Source organism: Bombina bombina, chromosome 1 (genome assembly GCF_027579735.1).
Source record: "Bombina bombina isolate aBomBom1 chromosome 1, aBomBom1.pri, whole genome shotgun sequence".
NCBI classification, from domain to species: domain Eukaryota; kingdom Metazoa; phylum Chordata; class Amphibia; order Anura; family Bombinatoridae; genus Bombina; species Bombina bombina.
The window spans coordinates 1,170,029,539-1,170,054,699 of record NC_069499.1 but is presented as its reverse complement, the minus strand read 5'-3'; the positions used below and the strand labels follow the sequence as shown (position 1 = coordinate 1,170,054,699).

The 25,161-nt window shown below is 37.8% G+C and overlaps 1 protein-coding gene across 1 annotated transcript in view; it reads left to right on the top strand.

Annotated features, from left to right (window-relative positions):
• CRHR1 (corticotropin releasing hormone receptor 1) overlaps positions 1-25,161 on the top strand; it is a 220,501-nt gene that overhangs the window by 93,685 nt on the left and 101,655 nt on the right. Inside the window, exon 5 of the mRNA XM_053718246.1 lies at positions 691-797. Coding sequence (XP_053574221.1) covers positions 691-797 — 107 coding nt within the window. The remainder of the gene's footprint in view (positions 1-690; positions 798-25,161) is intronic.

Here is a 25,161-nt window from a genome sequence, read left to right as displayed (position 1 = left end):
TTTCACATAAAGGGCCATTATAATCGTAAATTACATGCTTCAATTGAGTAATTGCTTTGCTGGCCCTGAGTGAAAAACACAGCTGATTCAATCAGCAGTGCTAGTCGCACAACTCAGATGTGCAACTACTGATTGGACCAGCTACATTTTCGGCACGGGACTAGCAGAGCATAGCAAGTCCTAAGCGGTATTTCTACTGTGTGTTTAACTCCAATGCAGGGGTTAAACACACAGTACTGCAGGATCCATGGTCTTACATTTGTATGCTATAACAGATTAGAGCAAGTAATTGTAAAACTATAATGATTCTTTAACTAATAGTACTAATACTTACATGTGTGCAAGTAACAACGTCTATTTTTGAAGTGCACAACAATTATATTTCTGGTATTTTCACCAGTGATCAGCGAATCCTCAGTAAATTCAGTAAAGTACTTGTAGGACGCAACACTTGTTACAAACTGAAAACTTAAAGCTCAGACAAACAGCACCTGGAATCTTTCTAGCTCAAATAAAATTATTAATTAGCAACAAATGATGGGACAGTCATTTCTCACTATGTTCTTCTTGTATTCACACTTGTTAGTAGTGAGCATGATAGATAGCGCCACTGCTCCTTAATATAAATGTGTGCTATGTTCTATTACTCTGTATTATTTTTTGTAATCAAATAATTATTCTCTACTGCAGAAGAAAAATAAAGTTCATTATCACATCGCAATCGTCATAAATTTCCTGGGTCACTCAATTTCTCTGTGTGCTCTACTTGTGGCATTTATTCTATTCTTGAGATTAAGGTGAGTACAAAATATTAACTTCTATTAAGATTTACGTTAAGACCTATCCAATATCTATTCAGAAACATATTTTATATCCCTTTTTGACTTCTGACAGCTTCGCTGACCTGGCGATACTTGGTGAATTTCCAGTAGATTGGATAGTAGGCTACAGGGAGTAATGGTCACTTATTAATGGAGGGTGCGGGAGAGGGGGGAGAGAGGGGGGGCCACATTCCATCCTTCCTTTTTTTTTTCTTCCCTTTTTTTTTTCCTTTACTTTTAGGACAAAAAAAAATGTCAGCAATGTAATGTAAAAGTACAAATATTTGTTTATTTGCTTATATGCCTATAATGGAAGATATATCCAATGTGTCTTTTTGTCTGTATATGTTATATATGCTTGCTAAGCTAATTTCCTTTCTTTTATGTCATTGCTTTGATGACTTTAAAATAATGATGTAAAAAAAAAAAAAAGATTTATGTTATTGTGGGTATTGTGTTATTACTGAGATAAATATTATTTTAAAGGGCCAATTCTAGTGAAAAATAACATGCTCTAATTCAATAGAGTATGCTATTTTATCACTAGTAATGCTATGTTACTGCATCTATTTATTTAACCCCCGCAAAGGAACTTAGAGTACTACTTTGGAGATGCTGAAAACTGCTGGTCCAGAGGAGAAAGGGCCAGAGACCCAATCAGCAGCAGCTGTGCAATTTGCCACTGCTGATTGGCTCACCAGCCATGTGTTTTCCAGACCAGCAGTTCTCTGTGGATAACAGGCAGCACTTTATAATGTGTTTAACTCCTTTGTGCAGGTTAAATACATGGAATTACAACGTCACTAGTGCTAAAATTACATTTAATTTTAACTGGAGTGGCCAATTAAAATAGTTCACTAGAATGCGGGAAGAGTCCTATCATAATTCTGCAAACCATGCACTAATCAATGCTGGAGTAAGCTAAGACATTACCATTATTTAGTTTTGAAGCAGCTTCTTTATGGAGGTATACTGGGAATTTACTACTGAAATTTTACTTCTCTTAATAGTGTGGATCTCCCATAACAAAACTAAGCGACTTCCTGGGTTATCACATGTACTTGATATCTCACATAGCAAAACCAACCTGCTAGATCCCACATGATGTCTACCCCCCAACCATTCAAAGAATGGCACTAAGAACAAAAAATGCTTAATTTATGTTTGCCAGTTTATTATTTTCACTTAAGCACACATTTGTGAATAACTAACTAATATTAATATAGGCAAACAGTTAACAAGCCAGAATTGATTTTGATCCAAGAGAACCTCTGATTACTTTGCAAAACTTAATTTCCAAAAATGAGTTAGTGAGTAACATTCATCCATTACCATTTACCAGCCATTAATTGCAAAGAGAAATAGATAAAAGATGTGCCAATGACCTCCATAGAACCTCCAACCTCAATTACTAAATTAAATATTCTTTCCAGTAATGTAATGCTGATCAGAAAAAAAATCAGCATTTAAGTTTAGAGGATAATAGGTTTCACTTTCAACAAACATAAATAATTCTTCACAAAGACATTTACTGTGTTTAAAAAAAGCATGTACTGTATACAACCACCATATTGAGAGTTTACACTAGGTATATTTTTAAGAGTGAGGTAACTCAGTTGGTAAAATGCCTTGACTACAAAAGGCTGTTCAAAGATCCAAAGGTCACAGGTTCAAATCCCGGCAGGGCCGACTCAGCCTTCTGAGGTTAATAAAATGAGTACCATTAATTTGGGTAATAATAACTATTACTATTCAGCTACCGATTTGGTTAATTCCGAGAGCGAGCACTGAAAAAGCGATTTGAGTCCCACTGGGAGAAAGGCGCTATATAAATATTATTATTATAAGATACTTTGCAATACCCCATGCACAGATTTGCGCCCATCGTATGCACTTAGTGCAAACCTCCTGGTGTTGACAAAAGGGGCCACAGCAGTCCTTTTATCCTAATGCTTTTTAGCAGCAGCTGCTACATAATAATGCTACAGTATTCTAGGACTTTACAGCCAAAGCATTTTATTAACCCTTTATGCAGGACCAGCTCAAGAAGTTGTGCTTCCTGGGTTCAAGAATAGAATGACACCCCTCTGCACACAACAGTTTAAACCCATTGAGACTCCAGAGTTGTCTCAGAGATTAAAGTTCAGCAGATTAAAAATGTTATGTGAAAACATGCAGAAGGAATTCATGTAAGATTCATTTATATTTTTAATACACTTACGCCTAGATTGCGAGTTTTGCGTTATGAGGGGTGCGGTGCTAACGTGCAGTTTTTTCTCACCACTCACTTCCCTGCAGTGCTGGTATTACGGGTTTTTACAAACCCGGCGTTAAAAAGACAAGAAGTGAGCGTAGAGCAAAATTGAGCTCCATACCGCACTCCAATACCAGCACTGCTTAAGTGAGCGGCGAGCTAGTTGTACATGCTCGTGCATGATTTCCCCATAGACATCAATGGGGAGAGCCGGCTGAAAAAAGCCTAAAACCTGCAATAAAGCAGCGTAAAGCTCAGTAACGCAGCCCCATTGATTCCTACGGGGAGACTAAATTTATGTCTACACCTAACACCCTAACATGAACCCCGAGTCTAAACACCCCTAATCTTACACTTATTAACCCCTAATCTGCCGCCCCCGACATCGCCGACACCTGCATTATACTTATGAACCCCTAATCTGCTGCCCCCAACATCGCCGACACCTACATTATATTTATTAACCCCTAATCTCCGTCCCCCAATTTCGCCGCAACCTACCTACATTTATTAACCCCTAATCTGCCACCCCCAACATCGCCGCCACTATATTATATTTTGTAACCCTAACACCCATAACTTAAATATAATTTAAATAAATCTAAATACAAATTCCTATCATTAACTAAACAATTCCTATTTAAAACTACATACTTACCTATAAAATAAACCCTAAGCTAGCTACAATATAACTAATAGTTACATTGTAGCTAGCTTAGGGTTTTATTTTTTATTTTACAGGCAACTTTGTATTTATTTTAACTAGGTAGAATAGTTACTAAATAGTTATTAACTATTTACTAACTACCTAGCTAAAATAAATAAAAATTTAGCTGTAAAATAAAACCTAACCTAAGTTACACTAACACCTAACACTACACTACAATTAAATAAATTCCCTACATTAAATACAATTAAATAAATTAAATAAAATTAGCTAAATTACCAAAAAAAAAAAAACACTAAATTACAGAAAATAAAAAACAAATGACAAGATATTTAAACTAATTACACCTAATCTAATAGCCCTATCAAAATAAAAATCCCACCCAAAATAAAAAAAAACCCTAGCCTAAACTATACCACCAATAGCCCTTAAAAGGGCCTTTTGTGGGGCATTGCCCCAAAGAAATCAGCTCTTTTACCTGTAAAAAAAAATACATACAACCCCCCAGAAGTAAAACCCACAACCCACACAACCAACCCCCCAAATAAAAGCCTAACAAAAAAAACCTAAGCTCCCCATTGCCCTGAAAAGGGCATTTGGATGGGCATTTAGCTCTATTGCAGCCCAAAGCACTAACCTAAAAAATAAACCCACCCAATACACCCTTAAAAAAACCTGCAATTTTTTCTCACCGCTCACTTCCCTGCAGCGCTGGTATTACGGGTTTTTACAAACCCGGCGTTAACAGACAAGAAGTGAGCGTAGAGCAAAATTGAGCTCCATACCGCACTCCAATACCAGCGCTGCTTAAGTGAGCGGCGAGCTGGTTGTACGTGCTCGTGCACGATTTCCCCATAGACATCAATGGGGAGAGCCGGCTGAAAAAAGCCTAACACCTGCAATAAAGCAGCGTAAAGCTCAGTAACACAGTCCCATTGATTCCTATGGGGAAACTAAATTTATGTTTACATATAACACTCTAACATGAACCCCGAGTCTAAACAAAGGGCCTTTTGCGGCGCATTGCCCCAAAAAATCAGCTCTTTTACCTGTAAAAAAAAATACACACAACCCCCCAACAGTAAAACCCACCACCCACACAGCCAACCCCCCAAATTAAAGCCTAACTAAAAAAAACTAAGCTCCCCATTGCCCTGAAAAGGGCATTTGGTTGGGCATTGCCCTTAAAAGGGCATTTAGCTCTATTGCAGCCGAAAGCACTAACCTTAAAAATAAACCCACCCTTAAAAAATCCTAACACTAACCCCCGAAGATTCACTTACCGGGAGAAGTTTTCATCCAAGTGGTAAAATGTCCTCAATGAAGCCGGCAGAAGTGGTCCTCCAGATGGGCAGAAGTGGTCCTCCAGACAGGCAGAAGTCTTCATCCAGACGGCATCTTCTGTCTTCATCCTTCCGAAGCGAAGCGTCTCCATCTTCAAGACATCCAACGTGGAGCATCCTCTTCCAACGACGGTTTCTTTGGAATGAATGTACCTTTAAGTGACATCATCCAAGATGGCGTCCCTTAGATTCCGATCAGCCAATCGGAATTAAGGTAGAAAAAATCATATTGGCTGATTGCAATCAGAAAAATAGGATTGAGCTGGCATTCTATTGGCTGTTCCATTCTATTGGCTGATTGGATCAGCCAATAGGATTGAAGTTCAATCCTATTGACTGATTGCATCAGCCAATAGGATTTTTTCTACCTTAATTCCGATTGGCTGATAGAATTCTATAAGCCAATCGGAATCTAAGGGATGCCATCTTGGATGACGTCACTTAAAGAGATATTCATTCAGCAAGAAGACTTCGTTGGAAGAGGATGCTTCGCGCCGGATGTTTTGAAGATGGCGCCGCTCCTCGCCAGATGGACAAAGATAGATGCCGTCTGGATGAAGACTTCTGCCCGTCTGGAGGACCACTTCTGCTGTCTTTGTTGAGGACATCTTGCCGCTTGGATGAAGACTTCTCCCGGTAATGCCCATCCAATTGCCCTTTTCAGGGCAATGTTGAGCTTAGGCTTTTTTAGTTAGGCTTTTATTTGGGGGGTTGGTTGTGTGGGGGTGGTGGGTTTTACTGTTGGGGGGTGTTTGTATTTTTATTTACAGGTAAAAGAGCTGATTTCTTTGGGGCAATGCCCCGCAAAAGGCCCTTTTAAGGGCTATTGGTAGTTTAGTTTAGGCTTGGTTTTTTTTTATTTTGGGTGGGCTTTTTTTATTTTGATAGTGCTCTTAGATTAGGTGTAATTAGTTTAAATATCTTGTAATTTGTTTTTTATTTTCTGTAATTTAGTGTTTGTTTGTTTTTGGTAATTTAGCTAATTTAATTTAATTTATTTAATTGTATTTAATGTAGGGATTTTATTTAATTGTAGTGTAGTGTTAGGTGTTAGTGTAACTTAGGTTAGGTTTTATTTTACAGGTCAAGTTGTATTTATTTTAGCTAGGTAGTTATTAAATAGTTAATAACTATTTAGTAACTATTCTACCTAGTTAAAATAAATACAAACTTGCCTGTAAAAAAAAATAAACCCTAAGCTAGATACAATGTAACTATTAGTTATATTGTAGCTAGCTTAGGGTTTATTTTATAGGTAAGTATTTAGTTTTAAATAGGAATAATTTAGGTAATGATAGTAATTTGTATTTAGATTTATTTAAATTATATTTAAGTTAGGGGGTGTTAGGGTTAGACTTAGGTCTAGGGGTTTATAAATTTAGAATAGTGGCGGCGACGTTGGGGACGGCAGATTAGGGGTTAATAAATGTAGGTAGGTGGCGGCGATGTTGGGGGCAGCAGATTAGGGTTTAATAAATATAATGTAGGTGGCGGCGATGTCCGGAGCGGAAGATTAGGGGTTAATAAGTATAATGTAGGTGGCGGCGATGTTGGGGGCAGCAGATTAGGGGTTAATAATATTTAACTAGTGTTTGTGAGGCGGGAGTGCAGCGGTTTAGGGGTTAATATATTTATGGTGGTGGCAATGTCCGGAGTGGCAGATTAGGGGTTAAAAATGTTATTATAGTGTTTGCGATGCAGGAGGGCCTTGGTTTAGGGGTTAATAGGTAGTTTATTGGTGTTAGTGTACTTTTTAGCACTTTAGTTATGAGTTTTAGTCTACAGCTTTGTAGCGTAGAGCTCATAACTACTGACTTTAAAATGAGTCAGGAATCTTGTCGGTAGAGGCTGTACCGCTCACTTTTTGGCCTCACAGGACAAACTCGTAATACCAGCGCTATGGTCCCATAGAAAAAAAGCCTTTACAAAATTTACGTAAGTAGGTATGCGGTAAGGCCAAATAAGTGTGCGGTACACCTATACCTGCAAGACTCGTAATACCAGCGGGCGTAAAAAAGCAGCGTTAGGAACTGTTAATGCTGCTTTTTTACCTTAACGCACAACTCGTAATCTAGCCGTTATTTGGAACATGCTTTTCCTATGTGATGCCCCTGTTAAGTGCTGCCTGTGTCCTGTGGTCCCACCTGCTCCAGTTATAGAGGTGGCCCTACTTGTATGTCCATTTTATGCAGTTTTATAAATTTATACTTGTGTTGGTTAACAAATATTTACACAAATGTACAAAAAATATGGACAATATACTTTTTATTTTAAGGGGAAAAAAGCTTATCAGAAAAATAATATTTGAAGAGGAAACATAAAAATGTTTCTTGTAAAAATAAAAATATTATTTTGAAAAGATTCTAAATATAATGACATTTAAAGATAAAGGCCCAGATTACAAATGGAGCAGTATTTATCGAGCACTAACTCTGCTAGAAGTAAGCTTTTTGTGTGCGTCAGGTAGCAGAATATGTTCTATTTATTCATAAATACATATTTCTACATATATCTGATGATATTTTGGTACTATATATATATATATATATATATATATATATATATATATATATATATATATTTATATCTCAATTGGTATTTTAAATTGCGCTGTGTGTGGTGCAAATGATTAATCTGCTATTAAAGTTCCTCCTGATGTATTTCAATGGCTGCTATGTCTGGGGATTCCACTATCACCAGTGGAAGAGGGAAGTGAAAGAATGTGGTTGTAGGTTCCAGATGTCAGCGCTCATAGAATCAGTGTATACATTGCGTTGGTTAGAGCTGGAAGCGTTACACGCTATCATCGGTCTGCTATCATCGGTCTCGCCGGACCGGAAATTACGTCAAAAGATGGGCTCTAACCAACACCTGAGGCATATCTATCAAGCTCCAAAAGGAGCTTGACGGCCCGTGTTTCTGGCGAGTCTTCTAAGACTAAGACCGCTGCTCCATAACCCTGTCTGCCTGCTCTGAGTACGATCGGGTTGATTGATACACCCCTGCTGGCAATTCTGCAGGGGGCAGCGTTGCACCAGCAGCTCTTGTGAGCTGCTGGTGCAATGCTGAATACGGAGAGTGTATTGCTCTCCGCATTCAGCAAGGTCTTGCGGACCTAATCCGCAGTGTCGGATCAGCTCCGCAAGACCTTTCATAAATAGAGGCCAATGTGTACACTGATTTGAATATCAGGATTATCTTTTCAGACTTCACGGAATTGGAGAGCAGAAAGGTATCCTGAGGTATTTTACCACACTATTGTTTATAGCAAGAAATTCAACTGAGACAGTGATTTCAATATCTGCTTCTGGAGACACAACTGTTATTTTTTTATTAAGTGCTGGGCAAGTATAGAAACAACCGCTTACCATCGCTCAGATTTTGTTCAGCCCCAAAACAACGGATACTTTATTAAATGTTATTAACTGTTTTAATCACACATAGAGGCCCATTTATTAAGCTCTGTATGGAGCTTGTGAGTCCGTGTTTCTGGCGAGTCTGAAGACTCACCAGAAACAAGCTGCTCCATAACCGAGTATGATCGGGTTTATTGACAACCCCTGCTGGCGGCTGATTGGCCGCGAGTCTGCAGGGGGTGGTGTTGCACCAGCAGCTCTTGTGAGCTGCTGGTGCAATGCTGAATACGGAGAGCGTATTGCTCTCCGCATTCAGCGAGGTCTTGCGGAACTGATCCACACTGTCGGATCAGGTCCACAAGACCTTTGAAAAATAGGCCTCATAGTTGATTCACCAAGCACTTGGGAATTTTGAGACTGAACTACAGCACATATTGGACTTTATCATACAAGTGTTGTTTCCTAGTTTTCAATCAAGTTTTTTTACAGAGTGTTCAATAAATTAGTTTGCTTTTCCACTGTAACAGTTTGGAAGTGCATCTTTTCAAATACCATTATCCCTACTCCAATAAGGCATTTTCTACCTTACTTCATCATACTCCACAGAGGAGAAGGATTGAACTCCATGCTCTGAGAGACTCGCTGAGAGGAACACCATGCTCTGAGAGACTCGCTGAGAGGATTACCATACTTCAAAAGGCGGAAGAAAGAAATACATCTTTAACACAGATAGGGATTTATTATCCCCTCCGTGCAATCAACTTACCTCACATGTTTGAGGTCTCAAAAGGTGAGCACCTTTCTTTTCTTTACCAGCAACTTATATCAAGTACTGACATACTGCACCATAAGTTGTTTTTCTTTGTGTTTTCTCCATTCTATGAGCGCTAACATCTGGAACCTACAACTATATATATATATATATATATATATATGAAATAACAAAGGGTAGAGAAGCGCACAAGAGGGGCACTCCTAGTGAAGCCTGTTTACATCAGTAGGTAAATGAATAAAATAGCAGTAGAACCACTCACGTGATTTGACCTCACTCGATATGAGGTCCCTCTCATTACCAGAAGAAGCAGCAGAGAATTTTCAGGCACTTGGGGAACTGTTAGGATTGTCATTAAGTGACTGTGCTACTAACTACCTACAATATTTACAAGAGATACGCTGGACTGGTCCTATATCTTGGTGATACCGGTGGTGTGAGACAAACATATATATATATATATATATATATATATATATATATATATAATATATTCTTTGAAGAAATATATAACTTTACCCTCACTGTATACTAATATGTGTATGTAATAATATCCATCAATACAACAGTCTGTACGGGTATCCAGGTATTTCACTTATTGTCCAGCTACATATTCCTGAGCGCAGATATTGTTCATTTCTTTTCATATATATATATATATATATACTCCTATAAGCAAATCCGTCCACCTGGGTTGGCTGCCTGGGTGCTAGCATGAAAAGATATACCTCTGTAGACGAAAGCACTCGCAGGACTTCTCAATAGTGGGTAAAAAAAACAGTATTTATTAACGTTTCAGCCTCACTTCACAGCTTCCACTGTGCGATATCCCAATTTTAGCTTTCAAGGGTTCTGGTTCGTTTTCAAATGGTAGGTAAACTGTAGGCTTTGTATACAGCATATGATCCTTATCTATTTGAGATTTACAACCCAGCATATCTGCTTCCACACTCGTGGATGTCCCACATGGCTTTGGATCTTTTGTGGAATGGAAGCCGTGAAGTGAGTATGAAATTTCCCCTTAGCAAAGGAGTAATGTATATACTTAAAATACTACATGTATGGTCTTAGAGCCGGTCACAGTTTTTGATAAAGAGGCTGTAATATCCGTCATAGTTGCATTTAGATGCAAGATTCTATATAACTAAAAGCATATATTAAGAATATGGCAAAATCAAGCTCATTAAAGCAATTGTTATGATATGAGATGCATAAAATATACTGGCCAGTAACTATTCATACATGCAATACTAATGAATAATAAACATTTTCTTTAATGATCTGTGCATTTTGGACAGTTATAAAACATATTGGTTATTTTTGCAGAGAAAAATAAAATTTTGAAGTGGACTATTTTTACGTCTGGGTTAACCTCGGTCTTCACATGCAACATAATACTAAAAGACACATTATTAAATGTTATCCTTAAAGGCATAGGAAAGTCAAAATTAAACTTGCATAATTCAGATAGAGCATGTTATTTTAAGACACTTTTAAATTCACTTCTATTTTCAAAAGTGCTTTGTTCTCTTGGCATCCTTTGTTGAAAAAGAATATGCACATATCCTACACTAGTGGGAGCTGCTGCTAATTGGTGCCGGCACACATTTGTCTTTTGTGATTGGCTGACTAGATGTGTTCATTGGAAAGTTTTTTTAAATTGTATGTTCTATCCAAATCATGAAAGTTTTGGGGTTTCCTATGCCTTTAACAAAGTCACTACTTTACTACTACTTTTATATATATATATAAAACTACAGTGCCTTCCCCTATACTTAATGGTAAAGGATAAAAGGTATAAAGTAAATACCATTTGATCGAGTGTAATCTAAAATTAACAACAACTAAAAAAAGTCCCTTGGAGACTCATGTAAAAATAGTTAAAATAATAATAATATTAATAATAAAATATATTTATATATATATATATATATAATTATATATAGTTATAGATATATACATATATATATATATAGGAATATATCTTTAAAAATACATAGAACATATTTTGCTACGTGCAAAACATTAGAATGTCAAATATTTACAATAAATACACAGTATAACACTTTATTAAATATGAATATTGCATAAATATGTTTTTACATGTTTTCATCTACTTAACTGTATTGGGCTCCAATGCACTTATATACTGTATGTATACATATGTATATATGTGTTTTTATATATATATATATATATATATATATATATATACAGGTCCGTCTTTAACACTGGGCAAAAGGGGCAGCTGCCCAGGGCCCAGTCTTTGTTGTGGGGCCCAAGAGTCCGAAAAAAAAAAAAAAAAAAAAATCTTGGTTCATGCAAGACTGCTGATGTCAGTTCTACCACACATAGTCAGTCCTAATACTGTCAAAAGTTCTCTGCTTATATTTATTTGTGAGAAACTGTGCCAGTATCATGTGACATGCCAAGCTAGTGCCATGTGCTGTTTTAGGTGTGCACTGTGCAGCACTGAATGCTAAGCCCTAACTCGGCATCCAGCCAATCCCACTGCATCAGAAAAGGTCCTGCTGGGGTTACCACTGTTACCAGGTAACTGCTCTAGTGGTGGGGATTGTTCAGGGTAGGGCTGACTGTGGGCGCATGCAGCAGAAAGCTGGAGCGGAAGGCACGTGAGGATTTGAATATCTGTGCAGCTGCAGGCACTGCTCTCTTCAGTCTTGAGGCTGTGTGACTTGTCTCACACTATATCCATGCAGCCTTGGACAGACAGCATGCAGTCTTCTTGTCCCCTTAGCCCTGCTCTTTCTGCTGTGGCCCTCAGATCAACTAGCTGAAGTTTGTTAGGGGAACAGGGTTTTGTAGAAAGGCGTCAGTGGGAAGAATAAGTGCACACCCGCCCCTCCCCCATGCAGCATCGTCTAGTTCAGGGTGAGAGGGAAGTGACATGTGCTTCGGTGGCTGATGTATAGTGTTATGCTGATACTTAAAACATTAAGGTAAGGTTCGTTTTTATAGGATTTTTTTCTCTCTGTCTCAGATTTTACAGCTTCCCATAGTAGTTCTGCTGTTGCAGTCAATAAGCTTATATTTGTCTGCACCTCCATGCTTCCTCCTCAGTCTTTACCTTGCTTTGCTCCTGTTGGCTGACCTAAATCTCTTTAACCAGCCCTAAATCTATTTAACCAGCTAACCTCACACCAGAATCATATTGAAAAGCATCAGCTTGATTGATTAGATGATCCATAGCTGATCTTGTTTTCCCCAATCGTCAGGATCCTCCCTTACAGGTCAGACACACCTCAGTATACTACACAGTGCATGCATACTTTGCATTTTTAATATTGGATTATATAGAGTGTGTACATGCATTTGTGTGTGCTCTGTAGTGTGTGTTTGTGTGTACATGTGTATGTGTATGCTCTGGAGAGTGTGTGTTTGTGTGTACATGTATATGTGTATGCTCTGGAGAGTGTGTGTTTGTGTGTACATGTATATGTGTATGCTCTGGAGAGTGTGTGTTTGTGTGTACATGTATATGTGTATGCTCTGGAGAGTGTGTGTGTATATGGGTTAGGGGAGTTTGTTATGTTAGGGAATGGTATTCATGAAAGTTGTAATTTTGCTGTACAGTGGCTGTCTAAACAATAAATATGTAGTGAATATCCCAAAACTGGTGAGATGCTTTTAGGGGGCCCAAAATAAATTCTTGCACTAGGGCCCTGAATACATTAGGTCAGCCATTGATTTTTACTATGTGATGCTGTGCATTGCATTAAATATTTATATACTTAAAAAAAATATATAAATAAATTAAAAAACAATATTTAATTAATTAATTAATTAGTAAATATATTAAATTAATCCACAGTGGAGGAATTTATATATTTATGTACTTATTAGTACTGCTTAGGTCCAATTTCACATATTTCAATTTATTTCATATTTTTTTTAAATGATTAGCCCAACAGTAAATTGATTTAGCTGTTTTTTGGGATGTTGGGGTGGAGAGCGAAATTACATGGGGGGGCAAGAAAATGTTTGCCCAGGATCCAGTCAATATTTAAGACGGCCCTCTATATATATATATATATATATATATATATATATATATATATATATATATATATATATATATATATATACAGTAGATATTTAGACATGTATGTTTGTATCTCTATGTTAAAGCCCTTTGCCTTCTAACTGAGATCTCATATCTTTGAGCCCTTATAATTTTTTGTGCAATTTTTAATAATTTTTATTAGACAGTTTCATTATGAGTGTAACTGTACTTTGTAATTTATTTTTGATGTGTTGTGTGATTTTTTTTACAAAACAGTTAACCAGAGCTCTGAGGACACAGTAATAATATTAGTGTAAATCACGATTGTGCTCACGCGTTCACATTTACTTTCAACTTTTAATGAGCGCTACACCTGGTGCGCACAAACCGCCACGATAAACCCCTTTTCGTTTGCGCGTAACTGCTATAGCGCCACTAGTAATCTGGCCTAAAATGTTTACATAAAGCAGACTGCTGCTTGCCAAACAATGGAGAACATTTTATCATGGATCCAACCTCAGCTCTTTAATTGCTCTTTAAGGCCCCAATAATCGAAGATATTAAAAAGGGATCCACTGGATGTCAAGCAAGCTGGTGAAACATTCCAAGTGGCTGACATCAGTGTTTAAAGGCAGCATTGCCAAGAGGCGTTTTACTGTACATCACAATAGGTGGCAATGCTGGCAAAATATTCCAAGCAGCATCGCCAATGACAATGTAAAGTAAAGGATCCCTTTTAAATATATCACCAAACAAAATAAGCATACCAATACCCCACTGCAAACTACCCCTACACTACTTAACCCCTAACCACAAATACCCCACCGCAAACTACCCCTACACTACTTAACCCCTAACCACAAATACCCCACTGCAAACTACCACTATACTAACCCACTAGCTGTCAATACCGACCACAAATTATTCCTACACTACTTAACCCTCTAACCACCAATACCCCACCACAAACTAACCCTACACTACTTAACTCCTAACCACAAATGCCCCACCGCAAACTACCCCTACACTACTTAACCCCTAACCACAAATACCCCACTGCAAACTACCACTATACTAACCCGCTAGCTGTCAATACCCGACCACAAATTATTCCTACACTACTTAACCCTCTAACCACCAATACCCCACCACAAACTACCGCTACACTACTTAATTCTCTAACAGCTAACCCTCAAGACCCTTAACCTAACACCACCTAAGTTACGAAAAACACTTTCATTACAAAAAATAAAAACACTAGCATTACAAGAAAAAATTACTCAACCAATAAGACCTATACTAAAACTAAAGACCACTAAAAAATGCACACCCCGAAAAAAAACTAAACTAACACTAAAACCTGCTCTAAAAATTGCCCTGAAGAGAGCATTTGTTGGGCAGTGCCCAAAGGGCATTAGTAATATAGATCATCTGCTAAAAAAAACAACCTCATCTAAAAAAAGTCAAACCAGGGACCCTGAGGGGAACCTGAGAGCGGGGTGCGCTAGGTGGTTCGAATTAACGAAATTAACAAAAATGACCACAAACCATATGGCTCCTGTGAAGTCAGGTTAATTGGCTCCTATGCAATAGATCGGTTTCTTGCAAAATTGTGAAACCAAGCGGTGTAAGCGGCTAAGCTCCTCTGGTTCTTGAAGTGAAGATTTCTGAAATTTAGGAAAAAAGAGGGCGCCACATAGCGTTATACTGTTTTTACAGGCTCAGAGAGACAAGGTATTCAAAAGGCTTACCAATAAGCTGTGCACCGTTCTGTGACCGGTGCTATCAGGCAGACTAACACTCATGGTCCATTTGTTTTTATGCCTGAAGAAAAGACCATTGGTCTAGAAACGCGTAGCAAATTGTGTATGGATTAAAGATTTTTAACTTTACTACACGGAAGTTGTCCCACACTCTCTTTTATCTTACCTGGAGGTGTGTTTTTTATTCCAATACCCACTGGAATCTGCAGTATACGTGCTGCATAGCCGCAGAGTCACTCTAATCAAGTAACGCTGAGATCCACCTGCCTGCATTACACCTGAGGCCACCCAGTGTGCTAACCACTGAGAGTGTTAGTCTGCCTGATAGCACCGGTCACAGAACGGTGCACAGCTTATTGGTAAGCCTTTTGAATACCTTGTCTCTCTGAGCCTGTAAAAACAGTATCACGCTATGTGGCGCCCTCTTTTTTCCTAAATTTCATCTAAAAAAAGATACACTGAAAAGGCCAACAGAGATTAAGCTCTCTTGTGTAAAATATATATATATATATATATATATATATATATATATATTCTAAAACAAACAAAACAACTCAAAAAAAGGAACAAAAGATTTCCAGGGAGAAAAGAAATAAAAAAAAAATAAAAAAATATGTATTCATTAAAAAAATAAAACATCAGAACACCACCCAAAAAAAACTACCGTTAAACCCAAACCCCAAAAGTTGGTACTCCCCAAACTTGAATCCAGCTCCTTAGGGGGCAGCTACGGGTCCATGATGGCGCTCCTTTGGGGTTGTCCTTTTCTTCCATCTTCACCCATCTTCTTTTAAATATTTGTTAAAATATATATTCCAAGCACTGCCCTGCATGTTAGGTACAGGTTTTCAGCCATATTTGTCTCACCACCTTTTCCGTGGAGAGATTTTCCAGTGTGAGGCAGGTAGTGTAGATTTAGTTACAGTTTCCTTTAGGTATGTATTATTTGAACTGTTCCTACTCAGAAAACTCTTTTTGTTTCAGTGAACGCACTGTCTGTGCTGTGTAGGAACACTTTAAATACAGCCCCCCATCCACTGATTGTGACTACGAGTGGCAATGTTGGCAGACTTTTGCAGAAGCCACAATCCCTATTATTTCCTATGGGGGACACATCGACACTTGTCGGCACTTTGCGGTTCAGCCCCTTTTTTTGGAATATATTGAAGAATCGACAGACTGCAAGCCTGGCAAACCCAAACAGGCAGTTTCTCGTTGGTCCTTCAATGTTTTAAATATTGGGGCCTAAGTGTTTTTCTCCTTTATTATTAGTATTATTATTTTAAAATACACCATCTCTACCTAGGGATACAGTAAATAAAAACAACATAGGGAACAGCAAACTAGGGGCTAGGGTTTTTTTAATTTTGTGGGGGCTTTTTTTATTTTGATAGGGCTATTAGATTAGGTGTAATTAGTTTAAATATCTGTAATTTGTTTATTATTTTCTGTAATTTAGTGGGGGGGTTTTGTACTTTAGTTAATTTAATTTAGGTAATTGTATTTAATTTAGTTAATTTATTTAAACCCACATTTTTTTCTTTCATGATTCATAAAGAGCATGTGATTTTAAACAACTTTCTAATTTACTTTTATTATCTTATTTGATTCATTCTCTTGATATCCTTTGCTGAAAAACATATCTAGATAGCATCAGTAGCTGCTGATTGGTTGCTGCACATGGATGATTCATGTGATTGGCTCACCCATGTGCATTACTATATATTCAACAAAGGATATCTAAAGAATGAAGCAAATTAAATAATAGAAGTAATTTGGAATGTTGTTTAAAATTGTATTCTCTACCTGAATCATGACAGAAACATTTTGGGTTTAGTGTCCCTTTAATTATAGTGTAGTGTTCGGTGTTATTTTAACTTAGATTAGGTTTTATTTTACAGGTACTTTTGTATTTATTTTAGCTAGGTAGTTATTAAATAGTTAATAACTATTTAATAACTATTGTACCTAGTTAAAATAAATACAAACTTGCCTGTAAAATAAAAATAAACCCAAAGCTAGCTACAATGTAACTATTAGTTATATTGTAGATAGCTTAGGGTTTATTTTATAGGTAAGTATTTAGTTTTAAATAGGAATAATTTAGTTAATTATAGTAAATTTATTTAGATTTATTTAAGTTAGGGGGTGTTAGGGTTAGGGTTAGACTTAGGTTTAGGGGTTAATACATTTAGTATAGTGGCGGCGACGTTGGGGGTGGCAGATTAGGGGTTAATAAATGTAGGTAGGTGGCGGCGATGTTAGGGACGGTAGATTAGGGGTTAATAATACTTAACTAATGTTTGCGAGGTGGGAGTGTGGCGGTTTAGGGGTTAATATGTTTATTATAGTGGTGGCGATGTTGGGGGCGGCAGATTAGGGGTTAATAAGTGTAGGTAGGTGGCGGCGACATTGGGGGCGGCAGATTAGGGGTTAATAACTATAATGTAGGTGGCGGCGATGTTGGGGGCAGCAGATTTGTGGTTCATAAGTATAATGTAGGTGGCGGCGGTGTCCGGAGCGTCAGATTAGGGGTTAATAAATATAATGCAGGTGTTAGCGATGTCAGGGTTTGAAGATTAGGGGTTAATAAGTGTAAGATTAGGGGTGTTTAGACTCGGGGTTCATGTTAGGGTGTTAGGTGTAGACATAAATTTTATTTCCCCATAGGAATCAATAAGGCTGCGTTACTGAGTTTTATGCTGCTTTTTTGCAGGTGTTAGACTTTTTCTCAGCCGGCTATCCCCGTTGATTCCTATGGGGAAATCGTGCATGACCACGTACGATCAGCTCACCACTGACTTAAGCAGCGTTGGTATTGGAGTGCGGTAATGAGCAAAATTTTGCTTGACGCTCACTTCTTGTCTTTCAACGAAGGGTTTGTAACAAACCCGTAATACCAGCGCTGCGGGTAAGTGAGCGGTGAGAGAAAACTGCTCGTTAGCACCGCATAGCCTCTATTGCAAAACTCATAATCTAGCCGATTGGTAATTTAACATGAATGATAACTTTGAAACATGAAAAAAAAGTAATTAAGTAAAAATCCACATTTAGACCCTCACAGTGGCTGCTAACCACCTGTAACATACCTCCCACAAATAACGGAAAGGTATGCTCCTTTATTAAAACTCATTCTTGCCTTTCCTGACAGAAGATACCAATGGTCCACCAATAACAGAGAAATAAAAATAAGCAAGTAATCCAATATACTGTAACTGTGAAACCTTTATGGTCCTCCTACAGCAGGACTCTTGCCTTTAGCATGACAATTTCTATCACTTCACCTTTGTGAGGACATTAATTCCCTTTTTTAAAATTTTCAGTGGTTTCCCTGAAGACCTGCTGTGGATAAACATTACTAAACAAAGGAAGATTATTTTGCCAGGGTCTTACAGGCAGCAAAATGTGCATTTATATCTTAGACCTAGATTACACAGCAAATAAGAAGATTTAGCTCTCACTGAGAGGTTTTCAAGTCTGTAGCTTCACTGAATTGCGCTTTTCACAATATGTTAAAATAACCATAGTTACTCCCTTATCTCTAATACAATTGCCAGTCAGCATCAGCTGATTTCCTTTTTTGTTTTTTTATTTCAAAGATAATTTAAGACAATATTGTAATCTGCTACATTATTTAAGAACACTGTTAGCGCCCTGCTGACATAATAGCAACATATCAGGAACTACTGGATTTAGTTGATGTCGATAAAAGCTTCTATCGACTTGTTAAAAATTGCATAGTTTTAAAAATTAGCCCCTAAAATCCTTTGCTGTAAGTATAAAATGCTTTGATGGTTACATTTCTATGCAGGTGACTAACAGACAGATTCTATTGCTTAAAGGAAGGGGAAATTTTCACATGCCTACAGTTGTACAAGGTCTAAAATATAAATTTCTCAGTTTCCTATATCAGTAAATGTTACCTAGTACCCTTGTATTTTCTGCCCAAATGAAACTGTAGCTCTAATACAAAGCAACAGAAAATGTAAGGGTTAACTGCTGTGACAAAAAGCAATTAAGTGTGCGACAATTATGCTGTATCTGGTAAGCAGTTTGGTAGAGACAAGCCTATACGTGTTAAAATATTATTTCATTGTAATTTACATTGCAACAATAAATTTATTTGGAGTAGTCTTTGATAAAGCCCCTCTCAGGGCACAAAACGCGTCAGTTAATAGTCAACTGTTAAATACAGCTTATCAGATATCACACAATTATAGCTCACTTAGTTGTTACTTGTCACAGAAATTAACCCTTCATCTTGGAGCAGTCTAATCTTCACTTCTTATAAAATATTAAGGGCTAGATTACAAGTGGCGCCCTAAGTTTATAGCACAAGATATTAAAATTTTGCGGCCACGTTAACTTGCGAGTGCATTACAAGTTGAAAGTAAATGAGACCACACAAGCACAAACTAATTTTGTGCTCATCAGAATAGTGTGACTGAAGACCTTGGGGCATATTTATCAAGCTCCGTATGGAGCTTGATGCTCCGTGTTTCTGGCGAGCCTGCAGGCTCGCCAGAAACAGCAGTTATGAAGCAGTGGTCACAAAGACCTCTGCCCCATAACCTGTCCGCCTGCTCTGAGCAGGCGGACAGACATCGCCGGAAATCAAAACCGATCGAGTATGATCGGGTTGATTGACACTCCTCTGATGGCGGCCTATTGGCTGCGAGTCTGCAGGGGGCGGCGTTGCACCAGCAGCTCTTGTGAGCTGCTGGTGCAATGATGAATACGATGAGCATATTGCTCGCCGTATTCAGCAAGGTCTGTCGGACCTGATCCGCACTGTCGGATCAGGTCTGACAGAACTTGATAAATTGGGGCCTATGTGTTAAGGGTAAGGGCTAAAAAAAATGTTGCATTAAACACAACATAAATTCATTAAAATAAAGTGTAACACTGATATAAACACTATCTAATAAAAAAATATTCACATAAGTATCATAAAAAAGTTATAATGGTTAAAAGGTATATGACAAGCTGTTTGACTTCAAAGGGTAATAATAAATATATATATATATATATATATATATATATATATATATATATATATATATATATATATATATATATATATATATATGTTTAAATATGTATGTATAGTTATGTATACATGTTTATTTATGTAGTTATATGAAGAGTAAAAGCAGGAATGATTCTGCCCACTGAGGCAAAAGACTGTACTGTTAGGACCAGTCTATAGTGGGGCACCTTGTAAGTTGGTGACTGGCTAAGCAGAATATGGCCATATTGTGTGACTAAGATCCCAATTTTATTTAAAAGAATAGATGTTTTTTGACATTTTTTGCAGGCAATTTTTTGCAGCATTTAAAAATATGTTGTGCTTTTGAAAATGGATGTGCGCTAATACCTTTTTGTTTGTGTATTAACTAGATCACATTGGCAGCACTCCCAAAGATGTGTATATAAACTTTTTTAAGGTGTGCTAAACCAAATTTTGTATTTGTATTAAAACATAATCAGGGAGACTGACCATCTCCCATTGGCTAAAGCACCCCACCCAAGCTCAGGTGTACTCATGACTGTAATAGAGTTGTGAATATTAAGCCAGGGAGTCTCATTCTATTATGAAGAGTAAAAGCAGGAATGATTCAGCCCACTAAGGCAAAGGACTGTAGTGTTAGGACCAGTCTATATTGGGGCACCTTGTAAGTTTGTGACTGGCTATGCAGAATATCGCCATATTGTGCTACTAAGATCCCAATTTTATTTAAAAAGAATAGATGTTTTTTGCAGGCATTTTTTTGCAGCAGTTAAAAATATGTTGTGCTTTTGAAAAAAAAAAATATATATATTCTTTGGAACCCTTTCCAGTCAAATACCTGAAAACAAGAAAAATCCTTTTTATTACATTTTAATATTTAAAAGTGTGTTTTAGGCCTCAACACCCTCAATAAACGTAGCAGGCTCCTACAATACCTTAAATATGCTAAATCCCAGATAGTATTCCTTCAGGAGACCCACTGGATAAATGGCTCTCCTATCCCCCTTAAATCCAAACAATATCCAGTGGTTGAAACGGCATCCTTTTCGAGTAGGTCCAGAGGGGTTGCAATTTTAATTCACAAGAGCATACTGTACGAGAAACTGAATATTTATACTGACGCTTCCTTGTGCTGAATTGCAAATTGGAAGTAGTACCATATACCCTTGCGTCTTATTACGGCCCTAATACAGGCCAAGTTAAATCCCTTAGAAAGTTCCTGCGCTACTTAAGCTATCACAGATCAGGTACTTTTCTCCTTGCAGGCGACTTTAATATGCTCTCAGATACTGTCCTGGATAGATGGTCCCCTAAGCCCAGGCCATGTGACCCTTCCCTGATCACAACCTCTAGGCAGTTCAATGCACTCGCCTAGATTTAGAGTTTTGTCGATAAAGACCCGCTGTGCTAACGCTCCTTTTTTTTCCAGCGCACCCTTAAGACAACGCTGGTATTACGAGTAGTCTGAATGGCTGCGTTAGCCTCAGAAAAGCATAATTTAGCTACACTTCAACCCTCAATACCAGCGCTGCTTACGGTAGCGGTAAGCTGGAAAAACGTGCTTGTGCACGATATCCCCATAGGAAACAATGGGGCTGAGCTGGCTGAAAAAAAACCTAACACCTGCAAAAAAGCAGCCCCATTGTTTCCTATGGGGAAACACTCTCTAAGTCTACACCTAACACCCTAGCATGAACCTTGAGTCTAAACACCCCTAGCCTTACACTTATTAACCCCTAATCTGCCGCCCCCGCTATCACTGACACCTGCATTTTATTATTAACCCCTAATCTACCGCTCCGGACACCGTCGCAACCTACATTATCGCTATGAACCCCTAATCTACTGCCCCTAACATCGCCAACACCGATATTATATTTATTAACCCCTAATCTGCCCCCCCCCCCAATGTCGCAGCCACCTATCTACACTTATTAACCCCTAATCTGCCAACCGGACCTCGCCGCCACTATAATAAATGTATTAACCCCTAAACCGCCGCACTCCCGCCTCGCAAACACTATAATAAATTGTATTAACCCCTAATCTGCCCTCCCTAACATCGCCGCCACCTACCTACAATTATTAACCCCTAATCTCCGCCCCAACGTCGCTGCTACTATAATAAAGTTATTAACCCATAAACCTAAGTCTAACCCTAACCCTAACACCCCCCTAACTTAAATATAATTTAAATTAATCTAAATAAATTTACTATAATTAAATAAATTATTTCTATTTAAAACTAAATACTTACCTATAAAATAAACCCTAATATAGCTACAAATATAACTAATAGTTACATTGTAGCTATTTTAGCATTTATATTTATTTTACAGGCAACTTTGTATTTATTTTAACTAGGTACAATAGCTATTAAATAGTAGTTAATAACTATTTAATAGCTACCTAGTTAAAATAATTACAAAATTACCTGTAAAATAAATCCTAACCTAAGTTACAATTACACCTAACACTACACTATCAATAAATTAATTAAATAAATCACCTACAATTAGCTAAACTAAAATACAATTAAATAAACTAAACTAAAATACAAAAAAAACCCCACTAAATTACAGAAAATAAAAAAGAATTACAAGAAGTTTAAACTAATTACACCTAATCTAAGCTCCCTAATAAAATAAAAAAGCCCCCCAAAATAATAAAATGCCCTACCCTATTCTAAATTACAAAGTAATCAGCTCTTTTACCAGCCCTTAAAAGGTTTTTTGCGGGGCATTGCCCCAAAGTAATCAGCTCTTTTACCTGTGAAAAAAACACAACCCCCCCACATTAAAACCCACCAACCACATACCCCTACTCTAACCCACCCAAACCCCCCTTAAATAAACCTATCTCTAACCCCCTGAAGATCTCCCTACCTTGAGTCGTCTTCACCCTGCCGAGCCGAATTCTTCATCCAAGCGGAGCAAGAAGAGGTCCTCCATCCGGTAGAAGTCTTCATCCAAGTGGGGCAGAAGAGGTCTTCTATCCGATTGAAGTGTTCATCCAAGTGGCATCTTCTATCTTCATCCATCCGGAGCAGCAGCATCCTGAAGACCTCCGACGCGGAACATCCATCCTGGCCGACGACTGAACGACGAATGACGGTTCCTTTAAATGACGTCATCCAAGATGGCTTCCCTCGAATTCCAATTGGCTGATAGGATTCTATCAGCCAATCGGAATTGAGGTAGGAAAATTCTGATTGGCTGATTCAATCAGCCAATCGGATTGACCTTGCATTCTATTGGCTAATCGGAACAGCCAATAGAATGTGAGGTCAATCCGATTGGCTGATTATAGAATCCTATCAGCCAATCGGAATTCGAGGGACGCCATCTTGGATAACGTCATTTAAAGGAACCGTCATTCGTCGTTCAGTCGTCGGCCAGGATGGATGTTCCGCGACGGAGGTCTTCAGGATGCTGCCGCTCCGGATGGATGAAGAAATAAAATGCCGCTTGGATGAACACTTCAATCGGATGGAAGACCTCTTCTGCCCTGCTTGGATGAAGACTTCTACTGGATGGAGGACCTCTTCTTGCTCCGCTTGGATGAAGAATTCGGCTCGGCTGGGTGAAGACGACTCAAGGTAGGGAGATCGTCAGGGGGTTAGTGTTAGGTTTATTTAAGGGGGGTTTGGGTGGGTTAGAGTAGGGGTATGTGGGTGGTGGGTTTTAATGTTGGGGGGGTTGTATTTTTTTTTACAGGTAAAAGTGCTGATACTTTGGGGCAATGCCTCGCAAAAAGGCCTTTTAAGGGCTGGTAAAAGAGCTGATTACTTTGTAATTTAGAATAGGGTAGGGAATTTTATTATTTTGGGGGGATTTTTTATTTTATTAGGGGGCTTAGATTAGGTGTAATTAGCTTAAACTCCTTGTAATTCTTTTTTATTTTTTGTAATGTAGTGTTTGTTATTTTTTGAACTATAGTTTAGTTTATTTAATTGTATTTTAGTTTAGATAATTGTAATTTATTTAATTAATTTATTGATAGTGTAGTGTTAGGTGTATTTGTAACTTAGGTTAGGATTTATTTTACAGGTAATTTTGTAATTATTTTAACTAGGTAGCTATTAAATAGTTATTAACTATTTAATAGCTATTGTACCTAGTTAAAATAAATACAAAGGGCGCGATCCGATATAGATCGCAGTTTGCGGCGCAAGCGAGGGAACCGGCGTCGCCCGCAGTTTCAGCTCGCAACTCGAGCTATCCCATATAGGTCGCCGTCAGATGCTAACGTGCCGTAAGTCTGACAAACCAGCGATGTCCAGAAATCTGCGCAAGTACAAATTTCTGGCGTCGCCAGTGACTTGCGGCACGTTAGAATCTGCCGGCGCCTCTAAAACCTGACTAAAGTCTAAAACACCCGCACTGTCTAACACGCCTCCCTAACATAGCCCGACACGTCTAACCCTCTATCCGCTATCCCCCCTCACTAGCCTAACAATAAAAAAGCTATTAACCCCTAAACCGCCGCTCCCGTACCCCGCCGCAACCTAATAAAGTTATTAACCCCTAAACCGCCGCTCCCATACCCCGCCGCCAGCTATATTATATCTATAACCCCCTAAAGTGAGCCCCTAACACCGCCGCCATCTATATTAAAATTATTAACCCCTAATGTAAGCCCCTTACACCGCCGCCATCTCTATTAAAATGATTAACCCCTTATTTAATCTACCTACCCCGCCGCCAGCTATGTTATCTATATTAACCCTAAGTATATTATAGTTAATATAGGTATTACATTATATATATTAACTATATTAACCATAATTATATTAGTGTTAATATAGTTAATATAGTTACTATAGTATTTATATTAACTATATTAACTCTATCTAACCCTAACACCCCTAACTAAATTTATATTAAATTAATCTAATTCATTTATAAACTAAAATATTCCTATTTAAATCTAAATACTTACCTATAAAATAAAACCTAAGATAGCTACAATATAATTAATAATTACATTGTAGCTATGTTAGGGTTTATATTTATTTTACAGGTAAATTGTTAATTATTTTAACTAGGTATAATAGCTATTAAATAGTTATTAACTATTTAATATCTACCTAGTTAAAATAATTACCCAATTACCTGTAAAATAAATCCTAACCTAAGTTATAAATACAC